At 36.7% G+C, this 26,104-nt stretch overlaps 1 protein-coding gene across 1 annotated transcript in view; it reads right to left on the reverse strand.

Moving 5' to 3' along the window:
* The window catches only part of TDRD5 (tudor domain containing 5), a 94,491-nt gene that overhangs the window by 23,835 nt on the left and 44,552 nt on the right, over positions 1-26,104 (reverse strand). The window contains 10 exon segments of the mRNA XM_035722342.1: positions 5,625-5,786; positions 7,780-7,938; positions 8,432-8,571; positions 8,574-8,631; positions 13,823-13,889; positions 14,408-14,588; positions 14,591-14,619; positions 18,951-19,171; positions 20,425-20,487; positions 20,489-20,634. Of these exon segments, the coding sequence (XP_035578235.1) occupies positions 5,625-5,786; positions 7,780-7,938; positions 8,432-8,571; positions 8,574-8,631; positions 13,823-13,889; positions 14,408-14,588; positions 14,591-14,619; positions 18,951-19,171; positions 20,425-20,487; positions 20,489-20,634 (1,226 nt within the window).

The raw sequence follows: 26,104 nt of genomic DNA on the forward strand, positions 1-26,104 counted from the left end.
AGTGATACCATAAAGCGAAACAATATCAAAATAACTGGGATCCCAGAAGAGGAAAGGGGGGAGCAGAAGGTATACTGGAGCAAATTATAGCTGAGAACTTCCCTAATGTGGGGAAGGAAACAGGCATCCAAGTTCAGGAGGCACAAAGAACTCCCCTCAAAATCAATAAAAATAGGTCAATACCCCAACATGTAATAGTGAAACTTGCAAATCTCAGAGACAGAGAAAATCCTGAAAGCAGCTCAGGACAAAAGTTCCATAACCTACAAGGGTAGAAACATTAGACTGGCAGCAGACCTATCCACAAAGACCTGGCAAGCCAGAAAGGACTGGCATGATATATTCAGGGTGCTAAATGAGAAAAATATGCAGCCAAAAATACTTTATCCCCCTGTAGGATGTCATTCAAAATAGAAGGAGAGATAAAAGGCTTCCAAGACAAACAGAAACAAAAAGAATTTGTGATCACTAAACCAGCCCTGCAATAAATATTAAGGGGGATCCTTTAAGCGAAGAGAAAGCCAAAAAGTAACATAGACCATAAAGGAACAAAGACAATATACAAAAAAGGTGACTTAACAGGTAATACAATGGCACTAAATTCATATCTTCCAATAGTTACTCTGAATGTAAATGGACAAAATGCCCCAATCAAAAGATCTGGGGGATCACACTGGATAAAAACGGAAGACCCATCCATATGCTATCTGCAAGAGACTCATTTTAGACACAAAGACACCTCCAGATTGAAAGTGCGGGGGCGGAAAACCATTTATCATGCTAATGGATAGCAAAAGAAAGCTGGAGTGGCCATCCTTATATCAGACAAACTAGATTTAAAACCAAAGACTGAAATAAGAGATGAGGAAGGACACTATATCATAATCAAAGGGTCTATCCAACTAGAAGATCTAACAATTGTAAATATATATGCACCTAACATGAGAGCAGCCAATTATATAAGCCAATTACTAATTAAAGAAACACATCGATAATAATACAATAATAGTAGGGGACTTTAACACCCCACTCACTGAAATGGACAGATCATCTAAGCAGAAGATCAACAAGGAAACAATGACTTTTGAATGACACACTGGACCAGATGGACTTCACAGGTATATTCAGAGAATTCTATCCTAAAGCAACAGAATACACATTCTTCTCAAGTGCACATGGAACAGTCTACAGAATGGAAAACATACTGGGTCACAAATCAGGTCTCAACCGGTACCAAAAGAGTGAAATTATTCCCTGCATGTTTTCAGACCACAATGCTTTGAAACTGGAACTCAATCACAAGAGGAAAGTTGGAAAGAACTCAAATACATGGAGGCTAAAGAGCATCCTACTAAAGAATGAATGGGTCAACCAGGAAATTAATGAATTAAAAAATTCACGGAAACAAATGAAAATGAAAACACAACTGTTCAAAACCTTTCGGATGCAGCAAAGGCGGTCCTAAGAGGGAAGTACATAGCAATACAAGCCTTTCTCAAGAAACAAGAAAGGTCTCCTCAAATATACAACCTAACCTTACACCTAAAGTAGCTGGAGAAAGAAGAGCAAATAAAGCTTAAACCCAGCAGGAGAAGAGAATTAATAAAGATTAGAGCAGAAATCAATGAAATATAAACCAAAAGAACAGAACAGATCAATGAAACTAGGAGCTGGTTCTGTGAAAGAATTAATAAGATCAATAAACCCCTGGCCAGACTTATCAAAAAAATGACCCAAATTAATAAAATCATGAATGAAAGAGGAGAGATCACAACCAACACCAAAGAAATACAATTACAAGAACATATTATGAGCAACTATATGCCAACAAATTAGGCAATCTGAAAGAAATGGATGCATTCCTAGAAACATATAAACTACCAAAACAGAACCAGGAAGAAACAGAAAACCTGAACAGACCCATAATCAGCAAGGAAATTGAAGCAGTAACCAAAAATCTACCAACAAGAAGAGTCCAGGGCCAGATGGCTTCCCAGGGCAATTCTAACAAACATTTAAAGAAGAGTTAATGCCTATTCTTCTGAAATTATTCAAAAAAATAGAAATGGAAGGAAAACTTCCAAACTCATTCTACGAGGCCAGTATGACCTTGATTCCAAAACCAGACAAAGACCCCACTAAAAAGGAGAATTACAGAACAATATCCCTGATGAACCTGGATGTAAAAATTCTCACCAAGATACTAGGCAGTAGGATCCAACAGTACGTTAAAAGGATTATTCACCACGACCAAGTGGGATTTATTCCTGGGCTGCAAGGTGGTTCAAAATCCACATATCAATCAATGTGATACACCACATTAACAAAAGGTTAAGAATCAAAGGATAAGAATCATATCATCCTGTCAATATATGCAGAAAAAGCACTTGACAAAATACAGCATCCTTTCCTGATTAAAAAAAAACCTTCCAGAATGTAGGGATAGAAGGAACATACCTCAACATCATAAAGGCCATATACAAAACACCCACAGCTAATATCATCCTCAATGGGGAAAAAATGAGAGCTTTTCCCCTAAGGTCAGGAACATGACAGGGATGTTCACTCTTACCACTGTTGTTCAACATAGTACTGAAGTCCTAGCCTCAGCAATCAGACAACAAAAAGAAATAAAAGACATCCAAATTGGCAAGGAAGAAGTCAAACTTTCACTCTTCACAGATGACATGATACTCTATTTAAAAAAATCGAAAGACTCCACCAAAAAATTGCTAGAACTAATACATGAATTCAGCAAATTCACAGGATAGAAAATCAACATACAGAAATCTGTTGCATTTCCATACACCAATAATGAAGCAGCAGAAAGAAAAATCAAGGAATTGATCCTATTTACAATTGCACCAAATACTATAAGATACCTAGGAATAAAACTAACCAGAGAGGTAAAAGATCTGTACTCTGAACACTACAGAACACTTATGAAAGAAACTGAAGATGACACAAAAAAAATGGAAAAACATTCCATGCTCATGGATTGGAAGAACAAATACTGTTAAAATGTCTATGCTACCCAAAGCAATCTGCACATTCAATGCAATCCTTGTCAAAATAACACCAGTATTTTTTCACAGAGCTATAACAAAGAATTCTAAAATTTGTATGGAACCAGAAAAGACCCCAAAAAGTCAAAGGAATGTTGAAAAAGAAAAGCAAAGCTGGAGGCATCACAATTCCAGACTTCAAACTGGATTATAAAGCTGTAATCAACAAGACAGTATGGTACTGGCATAAAAACAGACACATAGATCAATGGAACAGAATAAAGAACCCAGAAATGGACCCTCAAGTCTATGGTCAACTAATCTTCAACAAAGCAGAAAAGAATATCCAAGGGAAAAAAAGAGTCTCTTCAAACAAATGGTGTTTGGAAAACTGATTTTAAGAGGTATCACAAAGCTACCATAATCAAGACAGTGTGATACTGAAAAAACAGGCAGATCAATGGAGCACAATACAGAGTCTAGAAATAGACACACACAAATGTAGACAATTGATTTTTGGCAAGTTTGCAAAGGCTATTCAATGGAGAAAGTACTGTCTTTTCAAAAATGATGCTAAAACAACTGAACATCTATATGCAACAAAATTAACACTGACCTAAACCTCACATCTTATACTAAAATTAACTCAAGATGTCTTGACACTGAAAACATTGTACATAAAAAAAAAAACCTGATAAACTGGAATTTCTCAAAATTAAAACTTGTGGTATGAAAAACACTATTAAGAGAATGTAAGACATTCTACAAGTAGGAGAATACATTTGGGTGAAAATCACATATCTGACAAAGCACTAGTATTCAGAATATTTAAAGCACTCTCAAAATCTACTAGCAAGAAAACAAACAACCCAACAAAAACATGGGCAAAAGACTTGGACATTTCTCAAAGAAGTATGTTTATAGATGGCAAGTAAGCATGCAAACAGATGTTCAACAACAGTCATTAGGGAAATGCAAATTAAAATCACACTGTGACACCACTACGTATCTATCTGAATGGCTAAAAATGAACATCATTGATAATACCTACTGCTGGCAAGGTAAGAAACAACTAGAACAGTTTGGCCTGCACTTACCACATTACTCCTGATTACCTTTATACAGAAATCTGTACATGAATATTTATAGAGGCTCTATTCATAATTACTCAAAACTGGAAACAACCCAAGTATCCTCCAATGGGTGCGAATGGATATATATATATTAAGGTAAATCCATACAATAAACTACTACTCATCCATCAAAAGGAACAGACTATTGACATAGGCAACAATTTCGATGAATCCCAAAGGTATTATGCTGAATGAAAGAAGCTAGTCTCAAAAAATTATATACACATTCTATGACTATTTATAGGACACTCCAGAAAAGGTAAATCTACAGTGATAGAAAACAAATCAACAGTTGCTAAGAGTTGAGGACGTGGGGAGACTATGATTACAAAGGGGAAGCACCAGGGAGGTTTTTCAGGTGATGAAACCATCCTGCATCCTGATTACAATGATGGTTACACAAATTTATGAATAGTACACCAGAGGATCCTAGGGGAAGGGAGGGAAAAATGAAACAAGACAAAACCAGAGAGGGAGACAAACCGTAAGAGACTCTTAATCTCAGGAAACAAACTGAGGGTTGCTGGAGTGGTGGGGGTGGGAGGGATGGGGTGGCTGGGTGATGGACACCGGGGAGGGTATGTGCTATGGTGAGCGCTGTGAACCGTGTAAGACTGATGAATCACAGACCTGTACCCCTGAAACAAATAATACATTATAAGTTAATAAAAAAAAAAACAATACACCAGAAGAGAGTCAATTTTACTCTATGTTAATTTAAAAAGAAAGAAATACTAACACTAGAGAAAACAAAAGTCATTCAGGAAGGAAAAAGTTGCCACAGCATACTACCTGTTGACAGCATTTATGGTAATAATGTAAATACTGAATGGTGATCTAATGGAAAGGGTGGTATAACGACATTAGTAAGATGCGGGACTGGGGACAAAAAGGGTACGTGTGTGTGGTGGGGCAAAGGGATGAAAGAGATGGAAATCTTCCTCTTTCCCAGAGGGACGTAAAACTGAAAACTCAGGAAATAACATACGCATGTTATATAGTGAAATACACAGAGGTAAATCCCAAAAGCAGCCCCTCAAAGAGATGAAAATGGTTGGCCTGTGAAATACAAAATGTAGAGGAAGGGATTATGGGGCACTCTAAGCTATATGTACATAAACATTAGGTTAAAATAAAAATAAAATACATCCTCCGAAAAAGCTGTCAATATTTTTCCTGTTGCGTTCTCCTGATATTGTATCTCAGTACTAGTTTCTAATCACCACATAATTCTTGAAGACTGCCCGAAGCAACAAGATAGGAACTAACACATCAAAGCCAGATAATGCCTTTCATTTTTTGTGATCAAGGCTATGTTGCTTCAACTTTGGCGTCAGTGACTGCTGAAGAGAAAACATAATTCATCTGTGAAAGATTCTCTGATGGCAGTAAAAGCAGAATTTAAAGAGCTATTTTATTTCCGTCCCCTTCACTTATGAATTAAGTATATGAATTACATTTTTAAAAAACTCTTTCCTTCTCCTACCTCATTTTCTTCCTTCAGATCCTTTAGCTCTGGGATGGACCACTTTGGATCTTCTTCACAGCGGTTATCTTGGGTTTTCAAAGAATTGAATTCAGAATCCTTTAATGGCTCCTTTAATTCAGATTCAAGGTGAGTGAAAGCCATTTCATCATTAACACCTTGCTAGTAGATATGAAAGAGAAATTATTTTATTTTCCATATTAATGCCGTTTCTAAAATCTGCAGGCCTATACATTCTGGGAGGAATTTTTCACTATGGTTCATATGGATGCTACATTATTTTCTAACTTTATCCATGACCCCACATCTTCCTATCCTGCTAAACTAGTTCAAGCCAACAAACATTTACTGAGCACACATTATGAAATGTGTACAGGGTAGCTCTGTGGATATAAAGATGAATGCAGGGGTCCCTGGATGGCTCAGTTGTTAAGCAGCTGCCTTCGGCTCAGGTCATGATCCCAGGGTCCTGGGATCGAGCCCCGCATAATGCTCCCTGCTCCGCAGGAAGCCTGCTTCTCCCTCTCCCACTTCCCCTGCTTGTGTTCCCTCTCTTGCTGTGTCTCTCTCTGTCAAATAAATAAAATCTTAAAAAAAAAAGATGCAGTATGGTGCAGCTCTAAAGGAACTCAAAATATAGCAGGAAGACACACAATCAGATAATCACTGTACAACCTTCAGTGTAGAGCCATCACAGAGATATGACCAAAATATCGCTGGAGAGGAAGATGCCTTAAGAAGATGCCTTAAAAAGTTGCAATGAAGGAGGTAACACAAACTGCTGGATGGTTAAAAGAAGAGTAGGAATTACAGAGAACGGAGTATACAGAGGTAGGGAGTGGATGGGTAAGTGTGAATGTGTATGAAGCCCATGGGATACAGGCTGCGGTGGGATACAAGAATTTTAAGTCTTATCTCTTTTGCAGAAACGATGGCTTTATTTCATTTCTGAGACTGAACTATGATTATTTGAAGACATAACACAGTGATAGGATATTCTAAAAATTGTAAAGGGTGTATTCAAATCACTATTTAAGAATCAGAAAATATAATTGTTCCAATCAAGTAATAATGTTTAAGAAAAATTCAGGCTTCAGAAAGTGTTATGGGCCAAAGGAGCCTAATTAATTTTAACATAAACTAGAAATCTAACATTCTTATATTGTTTCAAACATGCAGCAGTAAACATTTATACCTACATTCTACTTCTCAGAACAGGTTAATCTCCCAGTGGTCAAACCGGCCTTCCCTTTTTATATAATAGTTAGCAAATATCTACTAAAAATGTAACATCATCTCTATAATTTTATTTTATAAGTCAGATATATAAAACATATTTAAGCAAAATAATATGTACTCAATGAAAATAAAAAGCCTTGCTGGGCCCAAAATCACTTTGGCTCTCAACCAAACACATCCTATATTCTTAGCCCTGTACCTGTTGCATGAGGATAGAAGACTCAGAGGACATGTTTATTTATTTGTTCAAAAACATTTAAGTCCTTACTTGGTGCTTCATTTTACTTCTATCTAAAGCAGGGGTACAAAAGTACCAACCTGGTAAAGTGATTGTAAAGATTAACTAGTACATAAGAGTGTTTAGAACAGTCCCTCCCATGTAGTGCAAGTTCAATAAATGTTGCTGTTATTTTTTTAAAATTTTTATTATTACCTCTGTTGGCTGGAATAATATGTAACAGTAATAGTAGGAATAGTAATATTGTTATTACTGTGAGTGGGAGTCACTGAAAGGCTTACAGAGAAAGTAAGAAATGAGAACACTGGAAGAATCTGAGGTAAGCAGAGCGAAGAAGAACAGCATTCGGGTTAGAGTAGGTGAAGGCAGGAAAGGAATTTAGTGTATGCGAGAGAAATCATGCAGGAGAAAGCGTGACTGTAGCAAAGATTTAAACCAGCAAATAATGAGAGACAAGGTACTGTTACGATGGTTGCATAAACTTTCCTAGGTTTGGAAAGCCTCAGTTTCCTCACCTATAAAATAAGGATAATTACGGCAACTGTATCACAGGCATTCTGTGAGGATTAAATAACATATTATGCTTATGGTGTTTTTCATAGTGTTTGGCATATAATAAGTACTCATTAAATGTTAACAATAATAAAAAGAATTATAATATTTACAAAAGCCTCTCACCAGGGTATATAATTCACTCTCCTTAGATTGTGGACTAATCTCTCGGTCTTCATTAAAATAGTGCTGCTGGGAAGGATAACCCAGTTCTGTCAGGACCACATCCTCTGGCCCTGCACTGGATTTAGTATATAAAGCTAAAGGGTTGAGTTCTCTGAAACCCTGGAATTAAAAAAAGAAGGAAGGGTTTAATTACTTAGAGAAAAAGTGAAAAAGCACTTCATAATTTTCAAATGTTGTAGAAATGTATCATCTTCTAAAATTTAAAATTTTAGAAAATTTAAAACATTTTCCATATTGACAATTTTTCCTAGTCACAAAAATATCAACATCAATATTAACAGTGATGCAGACATCACCATCAATAGTTGCAAAACAAGAGTGTTGTCTTCTCTAAGAAGACCTCAAAGAACTGATTTGAGGTAAGACAGAATCTCAATTCAATTACTTAAAAGTATTCACACTCTCATCAGCCAAAGGTAGTTTTTTGTGGTCATTTGAAAATTAAGAGAATGCTCTGCATTAAGAAGGCAGGCATCTCAAATGTCTCTAAGATTAAAGAATACATCAAATAACCTTCTCTATTAAATTATCTTACACCTTGAAGTGTTCAGAGTAAATAAAATATATTAAAAACACAACCAGACAGCTCCACCTTAGAAGGGACATTTTCTCGGCATACAATAGCATGGCCCTCCGTTCTCAAGACATGATGGAAATAGACATCTTCATTTGAGGATGTATCACACAGAAAAATGTTAAGGATTCCGTCTACATATTCATCCACTACCCCACTAATGGCTTCAAACCACACAACTTCTGGAACTGCAAAATAGCTCTGGACGTCCAATGTTCCTGAAATATAATCAAAACATGAGATTCAGATGATAAATTCAAACATGAATTATAGTAACCACATACAAAAATAAACTCCTGATGAACTAGAGATTTTCATAGAAAAATAAAACCATAAAAGTAGGGTGCTTGGGTGGCTCAGCTGGTTAAGCGACTGCCTTCAGCTCAGGTCATGATCCCGGAGTCCCAGGATCGAGTCCCGCATTGGGCTCCCTGCTCAGTGGGGGCTTCTCCCTCTGACCCTACCCCCTCTTGTTCTCTCTCTCTCTCTCACTCTCTCTTACTAGAATTATACACTGTAGGATATTTATGATTTGGGGATAAGTAAAGTCAGAATAAAGGAAAAATTATGAAAAATGTGATTATGGAAAAAACTTTATTATTTATGTGGTGAAAAACTTTCATTTTCAGAAATGATTAAGTTAAATTATTGGACTAATCCTTCTACAGAAACCACTAAAATTCTGGATTAAAATATTTTTTAGGTATGTCCAAAAGCATCAAAGAACTGTCAAGAGAGTAACAAATTATCAGGAGAGAATTAAAGGGAAAGTGGGAAATATTTTGCCTAAAAAGGAAAAGAGGGGCACCAGGACGGCTCAGTCGGTTAAGCATCTGCCTTTGGCACAGGTCATGATCCCAGGGTCCTGGGATCAAGCCCCTCGGGCTTCCTGCTCAGCAGGGAGCCTGCTTCTCCCTCTGCCCTTCCCCCTGCTTGTGCTCTCTCTCTCTCTAATAAATAAAATCTTAAAAAAAAAAAAAGGAAAAGAAATAAGCTAGCCTTCACGTGGATTTGCAGTTAATTTTCATATCACCGGAGAGTACACAAATCCTCAAGTTGTTGATTTAAATTAACGTGGTTCCAGACTGGGAGTATTCCTAGGTACCTGGCAGAAGCGAATGCAAATCTCTCTAGAGGTAGGCAATCTTAGCCCATATTATTCAAACATTCTTACAAATAATTTTTCAAAGACAATGAATAGTATAGACAAAGATAAAAGGCATACAAAGAAACAACTAATCACAAGTAAGAACAAGGAGAAACAACATAAAACAAACCTTCAAAAACTTTCTAGACAATTATAAAGCAACTAAACTTACTACACTTAAAAACAAAAAAAGATTAATTTGAAAGCTTCTGCAGAGATCAGCAATCTATAAAAATTCATCTAGCAAAATTACAGAACAAAGAGAATTTTTAGAGAGTAAAAATACAATAACCAAAACTTAAAACCTAAAAGATTGATTCAGTAGCAGGTTAGACAGAATTAGAGAGTAAATCAGTGAAGTGGAAGATACCCAGAATGCAATATGGAAAGAGAGAAATATGTAAAATACAGAAAAATACAGTTTTAAAAATATGGAAGATAAACTGAGAAATATTAACATACTTTTAATTGTGGTCCCAGAAAAAGAGATGCAGAAATAGAGACAGAGGGAATATAAATATGAATAATGGGGGGAAAACAATAATAATTGAAGAGATAATGGCCGGGAATTTGCTGGATTTAATATAAAGTAACAAAGTACAGATAAAGGGAATTCAATGAACCACAAAGTACGATAAATAAGAATAAATCCACACATAAAACATACTAAAACTGAAGACACAAGCCACAACAGGAAATGCTAGAAACAGCTACAGACAAAAAGGACACTGCCTTCAAAGGAACATCCATCAGGCTGACAGCTGACTTCTCCAATAAGATAAGGGAGACCAGAAGCCAGTATAATAATATCTTCAGTGCACTAAACATATCACGTGCCACCCTAAAATTCGAGTGAATGTATCTTCCAAAAAATAAAGGCAAAATTATGTGTCCAGGTAAACATGAGTTTGGCTATCAGCAAACCCTCACAAAATGAAAATCTTAAAGGATACGTTCAAATAAAAGGAAAATGTTCTCAAGGGGTTTGAGTGGCCAGAATGAAGAGCTAAGAAATTGAGAAATACATGACTAAATCTAGATGAACATTATTTTATGTGGTCCATTTCTTGAGGGGTTTTAAAACAATAACAATAATTATACAACAAAAATAGATCAGAAGAGGAGGTTTAAAGAAGAAAGTGTTCTAATGTGTTTGCATTGTTATTTACAAGTGTTGTATTCCTAGAATCCCTAAAATAATATAGTGTGTTAGTGGAATGATTAAAAAACTTCAAAAGAACGCATGCAAGGTGACAAAAAGAAAGAGTAAATAAGCCAGTGATGTTTCACTAGGGCCACTGGGTTCTCCTAATGCCTGCAGAGTTTAGGAGTCATCTAAGGTTTTGGGCAGATGGCAAGTCACTGATTTTGAAACACCCATTCTGTGGTTCCCTCCCTTCAAGTATTCTCCCTTAACTCCCAGCTGTTCTGCCAGTCCCAAACAACATCCTCTAACTCTTCAAGCCAGCCAAGGCTATATAGACTGGGGAGTGACCCCAGGATAGAAGCTGAAAATTTCCTGATCTTACCACCCTGTGGCTTGACTCTCAGGGTAGATTTCTGCTTTTCTGCCTGCTTTGGATTTTGCCTATGGGAGTATTAGTCCCACCATGCTACTCTATTGTTACTCTGCCATTACCAAATGTGTTAACTATTTTTGAAACCAGAAAAAAAGATAAAAAGTTGAGATTCATTCATTCAGTTGAAGACCTTTATTAAGCACCTACAATGACGCAACCATTGATCTAGGCACTAGAGATATAGTGGTGAACAATGCCCCTCATCTCAGAAGCTTACACTGTGTGTGTGAACAAATAATTATAATACCAGATAACAGTGTATAAAGATAAATTGCAATGAATGACTGAAGTAGAAGTGTGTACTTTAAATTGGCTGGTCAAGGAAGTCCTTCTTGGGAAATAACATTTGGGCTTAAATCTGAATGACAAAAAGGAGCCAACCATGAGAATGCTTTGAACAAGCTACTCCAAGGAAGAGAGTGGGCAAAAGCCCTAAGGTCAGAAGCATTTCAGGAAGGAAATAAGAAAACAAAAAGAGACACAAAAATGGAAGCCATCTAGCTAATATGAGAATAATGAACACTGGCTCCAAGTGAGTCACAAATTTAGCCCTGACCTTCCTCATGGAAGAAAAAAACCAAGACTAAAATGCACCCTAAAAATCCCAAATACTGACCTGCACAAGACTGTAACTGCATACATTATTTATATACTCAAAAATCAGAACAGATTGAATGTCTGACGATAAAGGGATAGTTAATCAATCTATGATATACATTTACCTAACAGATTACTATGAATCTATTAAAATTGAAAACTATGGTAACATAATAATTTATCCTGTAATAACGCTGAGTTAAGAATATAAAATAATACTACTATTCTATGTAATCCTGAAAACCCTACAAAAACTGACCCCCAACATCCAGTAAACTGAAACACACATCAAAGTTTCTAAATTGAATGTGTTTGAAAAGTAGAATAATAGTAATGTTTTTTCTTTTTCTTCTGTACTGTGTTTTTCAGATAAATTTCTTGACAGGAATAATCATGTAATATGTAAGCAACCAGTAGACCAGTACGTTAAGACAAATGTAATATAATAAGTGTGTACGGCATATATAATTAAGAGTTCTGGGGCACCTGAGTGGTTCAGTGGGTTAATCATCTGCCTTTGGCTCAGGTCATGATCCAGGGTCCTGGGATCGAGTCCCACTTCGGGCTCCAGGCTCAGCAGGGAGCCTGCTTCTTCCTCTCCCCTCTGCCTGCCACTCTCCCTGTGCTTGTTCTCTCTCTCTCAAATAAATCTTAAAAAAAAAAAAAAAAAAAAGAGTTCTGAGGGAAAAACACCAAGTTAAGTGCACGATATTCATAACTACATAAACAAATGTCTCTATATGGATGAAAATGCCTCCTGCATGCAAGCTGGTGCAGCCACTCTGGAAAACCATATGGAGGCTCCTCAAAAAGTTGAAAATAGAGCTACCATATGACCCAGCAATCACACCACCGGGTATTTACCCCAAAGATACAAATGTAGTGATCCGAAGGGCACCTGCACCCCAATGTTTATAGCAGCAATGTCCACAATAGCCAAACTATGGAAAGAGCCAAGGATGTCCATCGACAGATGAATGGAATAAAGAAGATGTGGTGTACACACACACACACACACACAACACACACACACACACACACACACACACACACACAATGGAATATTATGCAGCCATCAAAAAACATAAAATCTTGCCATTTGCAATGACATGGATGGAACTAGAGGGTATTATGCTAAGCAAAATAAGTCAATCAGAGAAAGACAAGTATCATATGATCTCACTGATATGAGGAATTGAGAAACAAGACAGAGGATCCTAGGGGAAAGGAGGGGAAAAATGAAACAAGACCAAAACAGAGAGGAAGACAAACCATAAGAGACTCTTAATCTCAGGAAACAAACTGAGGGTTGCTGGAGTGGGGGTGGGGTCGGAGGGATGGGGTGCTGGGTGATGGACACTGGGGAGGGTATGTGCTTAGGTGAGTGCTGTGAGTTGTATAAGACTGATGAATCACAGACCTGTCCCCTGAAACAAATAATACAGGTATATGTTAATAAAAAAAAAAAATGCCTCTTGCTTCATCCCACTTCAGTCATCTCACACAACTATGTTACTAGAGAATTCTTCAAAAACATATAACAGTATGGTGGTTCCCTAGGTACATCCTTTAGTTGCTCCCCAGCATCTAAAGGACAAAGTCTGGACTCCTGAACACGGATACAGATCCCCATTCAGGGTCCTGTCTGTTTCTCTCATATCACTTCCATCCACCAACTCCAGCTCATCTACTGCCATGTAAGCAAACTGAGCCACTTATCATTTCTCAAATTTTAGATGTTTTATGTTACCCTCCCTTTGGCTGGAACAGCTTTCTTTTTTTGTCTAGTTACAGTCCTAATCTTCCTTCGAAGTTCCACTCCAACGCCACCTTGGCCAGAGGGTCATCCCTGACTACCCTCAACAGAGTAGCGCACTCCTCCTTCTGCACCTCCTAGCACACACCATAAATAGCTCTACAGCAAATACAACACAGCACACTGATTTCTGTCTCCACGTCTATCTTCCAGACTATCTACAGTGATTTCTCATTGTAGGGCTCATTCCATGTTTTATTTTTGTATCCTGAGATCCTAGAACTGTTCTAAGTATCAAACGTTTGCTGATTAATGGGGAATAAACATACCTCTACTGGTCTCACCCAAGCCAAAGAACAAGGGATAGCCTGAGCTGGAAGCTTTGTGTAGCAGCACCTGCAAGAGATAATCAAATACACAAATATTTAATCATATCTTTAAATGCATTTTATGAATCTCTAATCCATTCTTGATTGAGCTATTCACACCACTTCGGAGTATTTTATTCATAGATTTTTAAGTTAATGTCTTACACTTAAAGCAATCTAAGAAGTAAAATCTTTAGACATAATAATCTTTGAAAACCATGCAATTAAAATAGAGGTAGGAACAAACTAACCTTCATGCTATATAATGCAACTCTTAGCATGACCCAAAAAATCATTTTCTTAATTAAGAGACTGGAATTTAGTCTCATGGTCCATTCAGATTCATAATCATGTGAAAGAAGACATAAGAGATTATAATCTCCCTGTGAAACTAAGGAACCGTATGCCAAGTCCATTTGCACTAAGAACAAAGAGGGAAGGATGGAGCGAGGAAGGCAAGAGAAAAGGAAGAGTGATCCTAACTCCATGTGGCTTCAACACAGGATTCAAAACTTAAGAATAATTTAGTAAGATTTGTTAACTCACTTGAGAAACCTCAGGGAGGACTTCTGAACAGTTCCAATATTTCCAAAGTCTGGGTAGAATACTTCAACTTCCTGCTTCCCAAGGACTTGATGGATAATGACCCGATACCACCACTTATCCTCAGAAATCCTTACACAACAGAGATGTCCTGGTTGGATGAAATACTCCGGCATGGCGTACGATCAGAAACCAGCTGATTAGAATAGCAGCGCCTACAGAATTCCATAATAGAGGGAATCACATAGGGGAAGAAAATACCAAGATCATTTTTACTAACGTATCAAGAGCAAGAAAGTCTTGGCAAAAAGGAAAAGAATCCCCACTTTTTCTGATTTGTTAATGCTTATTACTATTATTTTCCTCTTTCTTATCCAAATTCCTTCTCTTCATCGACAAACTTCTTCAAATAGAAAGTCACACATTCATTTAAGCTCATACTCTCTGAACAAAATGTAATCCAACTTTATTCCTCAGCATTTCCTAAAATGGGCATTTTTAAGCATTGGTGGTCCGTTAATTCTCTGCAGCATGACCCTGACCCTGTCCTCTTTCAGTCTCTACCCTAGCTTCCAAGACACTATTTGCTCCCAATTCTTCCCTGTCAATAATTATTCCTATCCTGGCCCTGTAATTGCCTTAAATGTCTGGGTTCTCTGGGTTCCTCTTTTTGGGAAGTATAAAATAATAAAGCTCAGGCTTTGGAGCCAATGGACATGAGCTCAAATTCTGACTCCATCATTTACTAGCCATGTATCTTTGTCTTTCTATGCTTCAGTTTACTTGTTGCGCATGGAGAGGATAATAAAACCTTAGTTCAAATATGTGAATGTTTGGCACAGAGCCCAAATACAGTAGGTACTCCTTATCTATTAATATTCTTGCTGTACACAGCATCATCTCATCCACTTTCATGTCTTACACCACTACGGATAAACTGGTGATTCTCCACTGGGATCTTTAGACGCTGAATTGCTTCTGAACTTTGAAACTTTACTTCCAGCTGTACGGAAAAGATGCTAGTTTTCCCCCAATTCTCACTCTCCTCTCTTCTTCCCCTAGTAAGAGGAATCCCAAATTTTCCTGAGTATATAGCCATTCAGATTTCCCAGGCTCCCTTGCATCTGGATGTGAATACTAAGCTCTGGGAAATAAGATGTGAGGAAAAAGTAGAGTGTGCATGATTAGGATAGTAAATTTTATGTGTATTCTACCACAATTAAAAAAAAAAGTCAAGTATGGGGGGGTAGGGGGACGGGTTAGCCTGGTGATGGGTATTAAAGAGGACACATACTGCATGAAGCACTGGGTTATACGCAAACAATGAATCATGGAACACTACATCAAAAACTAATGATGTAATATATGGTGATTAACATAATAAAATTTTTAAAAATGAAAAAAAATCAAAAAAGAAAAGAAAATAATAAGAGTACATGTCTCTGGGGGAAAAAAAAAGTCAAGTATAGAAATTCCAGCTCTTGTCTTTCAAGAAAATGGCATGCCTCCAACCTCCTACCTTCTTCTCTTTCTTCTTCCCACTGGCTGGAATGAGGAGCTTGCTGGGTGTGGTGGCGAGCTACCTCCTGGACCATGCAGATGGGGGCAACACACTGTCTGCAACAGCAAGACAGGAAACACTTGCATCCCTAACACCATGGAGCTACCCTATTGGTCTGTAGTGTTTATATATGGGCTACTACGGGAAGAAGAAATCAACTTTTATCTTCTTTATGCTACTATGGCTAAGTTATGTCTTTGTAACAGTGGCTAAACCTAATCCTAACTAATATTGTCCACTCAACATTATCAATTCCCTATACCTCATGGTCACCTTAGAGGCACCAGGTGCAAACTTCTAACCCCAGCTCAAACCTACCCAATCTCTAAAGTCAACACAGGTTTCCTAGTCTCCCTTTCTCCCTTATCTTTCTCAAACCCATGCTTGTCACCAAGACCTGACAACTGTACTTTCCCAAATTCTCTCCAATTTCTCTCTCCCTTTCCACTCTCACACTCCTACCAAGACTAGCATAGTAATGGATGCTCTCCTGTTCACTCCACCCACCTTCTGCATTGCAACCAGAGTTATCCTGAAATACAAACCTGTTGATGCCCCTACTTTCTAAAAACCTTCAGAGGCTCCTCGTTGTCTACAGAAGAAGTCAGAATTTCTTCCCATGGTGTTCATACTCCAGCTCTTCCCTAATTCCAGTTTCACATTCAGTCACTGTCCACCCAACCTCACGCAGTGGTAACCTCACTGCCCTATTTGTTGCTCCCAGAGCACAGCGCTACTCCTGTTGTTAATGCTACTACTGCCCTCAGTGCCGAGGACTGGACCTGCACATACACACTCACACCTTGACTGGCAAATTCTTACTTGTTTTTTAAGCCGAGCTCAAGTACCCGCTTTGTGAAGCTCTCTTCCACCTCGCCCAGGCAGAATGACCACCTCATGAAATACCCCACATATCCCCTATCTTCCCAGATAATCGTGGTGTTGACAAAGGAAAGACCACGTCTGTCTTCTCCTTGTATTCCTCATACCTCAACATCCCAAGCACACAGCAGATATGGTATTGATAACAACAGTAGCCAACTTTTGAACTAGACTCCATTCTAAGTACTTTAATCATCACAACTCTGTGAGGCAGGTACTATTAGTATCCCTACTTTGGAGATAAGGAGACTAGGCCTATAGAGTTAAAGTAACTTCAAGGTCACAAAGCCCCTAAGTGTGCTTTAAAACATGTACTAAATCTTACAGGCATCCTGGAATGGAATATATGATATTTTTACTAAGTGATTTTTATGTGACTTACATTATGCCAGGTGTTCTTGGGTGAGAGAGGAGTGGAGTATATAATGTGGTAAAATTAGATTAAAAAATGGAATGCTCTTGGAGAAGTATGTAATAAATTATTCTTATATGTGACACCTATGTAAAAACCAGACACTGTTGTTCATGAATAAATCTTAAGTGACTGCAAATGTACACATTTTTCATGGTGTTTACTAAGAAAGGGCATCATTTTTCAGCAGAGAAAAGAAATTAGATAAGTAGTTGAGTAAAATAGTGATTTACCCTTTTCACTGTGTTAACATTTGCAATGATGGTAAAAAAAAAAAAAAAAGCAAGGGGCCTTAACCAAATCAAGACAGTGGCACCAAACTTATCATTTATATGTCACTGTCACACACTCAGAATTAAAGAAAAAGAAAAAAAAGCCAGTCACTTAAGAATGTCCTTGATAAAGTAATAAAAATTAAGTTTATTAAATATCAACCACTGAGTGACCATCTTTTCAATATTCTGTGTGACAAAAATGGAAGTACTATACACATAAAACACTTCTCAAGTTGTCTTAAAGAAAAGCACTTATGCACTTGAGTTGTGAATTGAACTAGCTGTTTTTGTGGAACATTTTTACTTGGAAAATGAACTAGCCATTGTTCTCATGGAACACCATTTTTGCTTGAAAGGACCGTTATCAAACTCTGTTTATTCAGACTTAGGTATCTGACACACATTTTCTCAAAAATGAGATGAGCCTGTCACTTCAAGGAAAACACTGACAGTATTTGTCATCACGGATAAAATTAAAGGCTTTCAAGTGAAAATAAAGATTTTGGAAATGTTGCATCTACCACCATGAGCTTGACAGCTCCCTAATATGTAATACTTTTTTGATGAGGTCAGTGGTGATATTAATAAATGTGGAAGATCTACATAACTCAGCAAAACAGTGTTTTCCAAATTACCAGTGCACGATGTTTTAAATTATTAATGGGGGTAAAAGATCCTTTCAGGGCCAGTTGTATTGAGTCCACACTTAGAAGGGCCTTACGCTTGCTTTAATGTTCTGCTATTGCTGTCCTGAAATTCTTAGTGATTTTTAAACTCAGCATCTTGCATTTTAATTTTGCACTGGAGCCTGCAATTGCATAACCAGTCCTGGTTCATTCAAAGTGCAAAGGAAGACCAACGGACTTTATCACAGTAGGGTATGAAAAGTTCAAATTCCACACTGCAACTAATTTTTAAAAACTACCACTTGCCAAGTTTGGGAATGTTCCAGAATTTTCTGAAATTATCAAAGAAGATTTACAATTTTCTGAAAAGGCTACTAAAATACTCTTTTCTCCAACTATGTATCTGTGTGAGGCCAGATGTTTTCATATACTTCAACCAAAACAATGTACCTCAAGAGATTAAAGACAAAAGCAGATATTAAAATCAAACTTTCTTCTATTAAGACAGATATTAAAGAGATCTGCAAAAATGTAGAACAATGCCAATATTATAATTTCTGGAAAATAGTTATTTTTCACAGAACTATGTTATTTATATTCACACAAATGGACTTACCATTATTTTTAAACAAAAAAAAATTTAATGTTACAGTTTTAATTTCTAAGATAAATATCAATAAACAAAAGTTCTCCAGTCCTTAATTTTTAAAAGCCCTAAAATCAAAATGTTGAGAACTTATGATTTAGAATGAGATACATGAAAAATACACTGAAAACAACAGGCTCCTACCGCATCTCAATCATCATGTCTTCAAGTAACTCAGATGAATCCCTGCTATAGATTCGGATATAGAATTGACTAGGAGAGATGATATACTCCACGAAGACCCCCACAAGGGTACTGGTATCTAATGGTGGCAGTCTGCATAATTTCTTGTCCCGTACAGCATCTGGTGGGATATCACGATTGGCCATTGCCAGGTTGAGCTGTGACTTGTTAACTTCTACTTGCTACAAGTTAAAAAAGAAAAGAAACCACTATAAAACCTTGAGTGGCATTTCAAACTATGACATTTCTCAAAGTATATTTCATGAGTCATCTTTATCAGAATCACCTGGGAAACTATAAAAATGAAGCTTCTTAGGCATTAGCCAGGACTTACTGATCCAAAATACCTGGAAGTGGGGCTTCCAGTTATGCACTTAAAAAATTCCCTAGGTGGGCACCTGGGTGGCTCAGTCGGTTAAGCATCTGCCTTAGGCTCAGGTCACGATCCCAGGATGTTGGGATCGAGTCCCAAGCCTGGCTCCCTGCTCCTTGAGGAGCCTGCTTCTCTCTCTCCCTCTGCCTGCCGCTCCCCCTGCCTGTGCTTTCTATCAAATAAATAAAATCTTTTAAAAATAATTCCCTAGGTGATCCTTACCTACATTAATATATGAAAACCACTGCCTTATGATATTAAAAGTATGTTATACAGCTACCCCATACAAAATTGCAAATATGGTACTTAAAATATTCAAGCTGAGCCAAGATAGACTGTCATCCTACCCAACCCTACCAACAAAGGTAACTTTAAAGAATGCATTAAATTTCACACTAGTCTTCCAACCAAAAATAGGGTTTCTCAAACACTCTTATTCTAAAATATCTTATTCTCCTTTAGGCCTTTCTCTTATCCTCTAGAAAATATGCAGTAGGCTTTCCAAACAAATTGTTTTCCTTCCATGAAAGAAGCCAGGTATAGATGGTAGAAGAAAAGAAGAGTAAGCAATTAATTCCTTAACAACAACAAAATAAATAACAGGAGAGGACAGCACAAAAAAGGAGAACTGTGTGGACATGTAATGAAAAAGAAAAAAGGAAAAGCACCCTATAGTTGAGGACAGGTGCACGGCAATCTGCAGCAGCTGTTGAGACATAAAGTGAAATAAAGCTCCTCAATTCTTCCTTCTGAAGCCCTCGACGGTTTTCCAGCCTACATTTTAAAAAACATGGACCGAGCATTGGCTATAACCTCTTGCAAAAACTGGCAAATCTTCAAAGCCATCTGAAAACTTTAAAATGAGATCTGAATGAAATTAGTTATACAAAAGATTGAAAACCAGAATAAATGCTGCATAAGGCGACTTCAGACCAAAGCTTTGCTCTAAGAAATCATATATCTAGAAATAAGACTTTTCTAAAATAGAATTTTGGTTTGAAGAAATATTCATTTACTTTTCATAATGCTGAATCTCCAGTATACAAAGTCGTTAAACCTTACCAGCTGTAAAGGTTTTACCACCAGATTAGGCTTCTTGCAAATCTTCTGTTCTGGCTCCTTATGGTTTTTTAGGAGGACAATCCCATGCAGTCTCCTCGACAGCAGCAGTAGACAGTGAATTTCTAGGGGGACTGGAGACATAAGCTTTGACTTCTATTTTCTTATCCGATTGAACTAAACATGAATTTCTGACTGATGAAACGTCTCCATCTGAAATGATCAATACAGTAGCCTGTGGATAGCTATTACAATAATTTGTATAACTTATTAAGCACATTCTATGGGCCAGGCACTGGGAAAATAATGATAAATGAGAGACATGAACCTGTCTTTGCAGACCTTTCAGTATAGAGAGATAAAAGGAAATTCTAGAAGGGAACAAATCTTAAACTATTTATGTTGGCATGGGAGAGGGTAAGTCTGGTAAGGTTTCTTGAACTTTGACTAAAGGTTTTATTTTTCAACATCCTGATTTCAATTTATTTTTTGTTCAACTTTAGCAGTGAAAGTGCACTGTTGCTTAATGTACGATGTATGTGACTACTTAATATTCCATAATTCAGTGCCTTAATTTTTAGGGAATTACCAAATCAATCACATATTTTGTTCAAATTACATGTGTATGATGATTATAAGAGGTTGCCACATTAAAACAGACTCCAGATAGACCTAAAACCATAGTGGCTCCTAAAGAAAAACAAAAGTCCACAAAGATGTAGGTATCTACATCTGTATCTTTTATAATGATAAAAAATAAATACACTCTACATGTCTGTCAATATGAGACTGATTAAATGAATGTAGTCACATAAAAGAATTATATGTAGTTAAAAAGGATGAAATAAACTTATTTATGCTGATATAAAACATCCATAATACATGAAGTATAAAAAGAACGTATACATTTATATAATGTTTTGTACAAGAAAATTATACATATGATAAATAACTATGTTATATATAAAAGGTTCAAAAAAGACCCATTAAAACAATTACTAGTTACCATTCTACATTGCTGGAATTATTTAATAAGTAAATGTTGCTTTTATAAGTTTTTAAAAATCTAGCAATGCTTACATATATGTTGAAAAAAATCTGGAAGACTATGTAAAAATTCTAACAGCATTTTTGGGGGAACTAAAATGATGGTAATTGTTCACTTCCAACTTTCCACTCATCTGTGATATTTTCTAAAATGAACATGAGTTATTTTAATAATCAGAAAAATCAGGAAAGATACATTTACATTTTGGACAAAAAATTGCTATCCATCGAAACCACTTGTAAAAGATTATAGAAATATAGGGGCGCTAAAGATGTAATGTATGGTGATTAACATGACAATAAAAATAAAAAAAAATATAGGGGCGCTCCGGTGGCTCAGTCGTTGGGCATCTGCCTTCGGCTCAGGTCATGATCCCAGGGTCCTGGGATCGAGCCCCACATCAGGCTACCTGCTCAGTGGGAGGCCTGCTTCTCCCTCTCCTATTCCCCTGCTCCTGTTCCTTCTCTCGCTGTCTCTCTGCCAAATAAATAAAATCTTAAAAAAAAACCTATAAAAATATAAATACAGTTGACCCTTGAATAATGCAGAGGTTAGAGACATCACCCCCCCATGCAGTCAAAAATCTGCATATAACTTTTGCTTCCCCAAAAACTTTACTAATAGCCTACTGCAGACCAGAAGCCTTACTGTAACATAAACAGTTGATTAACATATATTTTGTATGTCATATATATCATATACTGTATTCTTATAATAAAGCTAAAGAAAAAATGTTTAAAAAATTATAAAGAAATTACATTTACAGTACTATACTAATTTTACCAAAAATAATCCATATATAAGTGGACCTATCCAATTCAAACCCATCTTGTTCAAGGGTCAACTGAACTATATTATACTATAATTTAGCATGACCACTGAGGGAACAGAGGAAAAAGTACATGGGATCTCTCTGCATTTGTTCATAATAACTATATAAATGTATAATACCCTCAATAAAAATTTCAAAAGAAAAAAAACCTTAGTCAAAAGAAAAACACAAAAAACAAACAAAAATCAAGTGCCCTAAATGCAATGTGGTATCCTGGAGTGGATCCAGAAATAGAACAATTATGGGAAAAATGGTAAAACCAAAATAAAATCTAGAGTTTCATTAATAGTAATGTATCAGTTAATTTCTTAGTTTTGATATATGTATCATGGTAATATAAGATGTTAGTATTAGGGGATATGGATGAAGAGCATATGAGAATTCATTAATATCTCTGCAACTTTTCTATAAACCTAACATTACCCAAAATAAAAAGTTTGTTTAAAAATAAATACAAGTGCTAGGTCCCAATACACACCCATTTATTCCAAATAACCATGTATTTCTAAAAAGCTTTTGATGCACAGCCAGAGTTAACAACCACTGTTTTGGTGCTTCCCCATCAGATCACTATTTTAGAAAATTTATTTCTTCAGAGTTATCCAAATATGTGGATAATGAAGAAAGTACATTTTAAAAATTCAGATGGTCTTTGGGGCGCTTGGGTGGCTCAGGTGGTTAAGCATCCGACTCTTCGTTTCTGCTCAGGTCATGATCTCAGGGTTGTAGGATCAAGCCCTAAGTCAGGCTCTGTGCTCAGCGAAGTCTGCCTTCTCTCCTGCCCTCCCTCTACTCCTCCCCACACTGGCGCACTCCGTCTCTCCCTCTTCTCTCTCTAAAATAAATAAATCCTAAAAAATAATTTAGATGGTCTTCATTAATGATACAGGTTAGCCTTACTACAAGTATCACCAAAAAGAATGGTCATCATATCAAAGTGTTTTCAAGGCTAATGTGTAATCTGTTTGGTTGATGTGGTTACAATAAAGAATATTATGTAAGCAATGCTTTATTTTTCCTTGTCCTTTCAGGAACAAATAATAATCAGGTTTCCATCTTCCAGAATACTCCAGACCCATCCCCACTTTAGCTATAGACAATTCACTTGGGTACCCACTATGCGGAACACTCCAAGAACCCCCAGCCCACATTCACTTCAGCTCCAGTTGTACCTCCAGGACACACTGTGCATGGAGAGTACCAGAATCCTCTGCTCTGTACCCACTTCAGCTCCAGCCATCACACCAGAGTGGTCCTAAAGCAAGTGCCCTGGGACACCCAGCCTGCATGCACTAAGCTCCAGCCAACCGACCAAAGCTGCCAGACACATACAGTCTATACAGGGTATGTTCCTACACAAGGCAATTCCTTCAAGTCTAGAAGTAGTTTTCCACCTAATTTATAGAAACAAACACAGAGAGTCAAACAAAATGAGGAGAGAGAGGAATATGCCCCATATGAAAGAATAAGACAAAACCTCAAAAAAGAACTAAACCAAATGGTAATGAACAACCTATCTGATAAAGAGTTCAAGATAATAATCATAAAGACGCTCACTTGACTTCCAGAGAAGAGTGTATGAACTCAGAGAAACTTCAACAAAGAGACAGATAATATTAAAAATAACCAATCAAAGCTGAAGAATACAATAACTGAAATGCAAAATACATTAGAGGGAATCAACAGCAGATCAGCAGGTACAGAAGAATGAATCAGCAATCTGGAAAACAGAGTAATGGAAAGCACCCATGCTGAACAGAAAAAATATTTTTTCAGATGAGGATAAGTTAAGGGATCTCTGAGACAATATCAGGCATTCTAACATTCACACTACAGGGGTCCCAAAGAGAGAGAGAGAAAAGGGCAGAGAAATAACTTGAAAAAATAATAGCTGAAAACTTTTCTGACCTGGGTAAGAAAACAGACATCCAAGTCCAGGAATCACAAAAATCCCAAACAAGATGAATCTAGGGAGGTCCACACCAAGATACAAATTAGTTAAAATGTCAAAAATTAAAGGTAGAGAATCTAAAAATCAGCAACAGAAAAGCAACATGTTACATACAAGGAAACCCGATAGGAGTATCAGCTGTGATGGGAATGGCATGATATATTCAAAGTGATGAAAGGAAAAAACCCTATAACCAAGAATACCCCACAAAGTTATCATTCAGAATTTAAGAAGAAATAGTTTCCCAGGCAAACAAAAGTTAAAGGAGTTCATCACCACTATAAGAGACTTATGAGAAATGTTAAAGGGACTAAGTGGAAAAGAAGAGGCCATAATTAGAAAAAAAATTATGAAAAGAAAAAATTTCATAAAGCAAACATATAGTAAAGGTAGTAAATCAATCTCTTATAAAACTAATATGAAAGGTTAAAAGACAAACATAGTAAAATCAATATCCAAAAAATTAGTTAAGGGCCAGGAAATAAAAAGATATGAAATATGACACTAAATACACAAAACTTGGGGGGGGAGGTAGTAAAACTTTTGTGTTTTTAGAATGTGTTCAAACTTCGGCAACCACCAACTAAAAATATAAAATAGACTGCTACATACATAGGATATTATATATAAACCTCATGGTAACGACAAAAACCTATTAACAGATATGCAAAAAAAAAAAGGAAAAGAAAGGAATCCAGGCATAACACTAAAGAAAATATCGAATCACAAAGATAAAGAGAAGAAAGGAACAAAGAACCATAAAAAGAATCAGAAAACAATTAACAAAATGGCATTAAATATATACTTATCAATAATTGCTTTAAATGTAAATGCACTAAAAGCTCCGGTCAAAAGGCACAGGGTAGGGGCACCTGGGTGGCTCAGATGGTTAAGCATCTGCCTTCAGCTCAGGTCATGATCCCGGGGCCCTGGGATCAAGCCCCACGTCGGGCTCCTGGCTCAGCGGGGAGCCTTCTTCTCCCTCTCCCTCTGCCTCTCTCCCTGCTCATGCTTTCTCTCTCTCTCTCTCTCTCTGTATCTCTGTGTCTCAAATGAATAAATAAAATCTTTAAAAAAAAAAAAGGCATAGGGTAACTGAATGAATTAAAAAAAAAAAAAAGACATCTATATGCTGCCTTACAAGAGACTCACTTCAGACCTAAAGACACATGCATACTGAAAGTAAAGGGCTGGAAAAACATATACTATGCAAATAGAAGTAAAAAAAAAAAAAAAAGCCAAGGTAGCAATATGACAAAGTAGACTTTAAAACAAAAACTGTAACAAGAGACAAATAAAGGCATTATATAATGATAAAGAGATCAATTCAACAAGAAAATATAACCCTTGTAAACATCTATGCAACCAACATAGGAACACCTGTATACATTAAGCAAATATTAGAAGACATAAAGGGAGAAATAGTAGGGGACTTGAACACCCACTTACATCAATGAACAGATCACTCAAACAGAAAATAAGCAATAGCTTTGAACAACACATTAGACCAGATAGACTTAACAAATATTCACATAACATTACATCCAAAAACAGAATACACATTCTTTTCAAGTTCTTTTCATTCTCCAGGATAGATCAAGCCAAAAACAAGACTCAGTAATTTAAGAAAACTGAAACCATATCAAACATCTTTTCCAAACACAACAGTATGAAGCTAGAAATCAAGTACAAGACAAAATTGCAAAAAACACAAACACGTGGATGCTAAACAACATGCTATTAAACAACCAATGAATCAATGAAGAAATCAAAAAGGAAATGAAAAAAATACATGGAGACAAATGAAAATGAAAACACAATGATCCAAAACCTTTGTGATGCAGCAAAAGCA

Source organism: Zalophus californianus, chromosome 10, assembly GCF_009762305.2.
Source record: "Zalophus californianus isolate mZalCal1 chromosome 10, mZalCal1.pri.v2, whole genome shotgun sequence".
NCBI lineage: Eukaryota > Metazoa > Chordata > Mammalia > Carnivora > Otariidae > Zalophus > Zalophus californianus.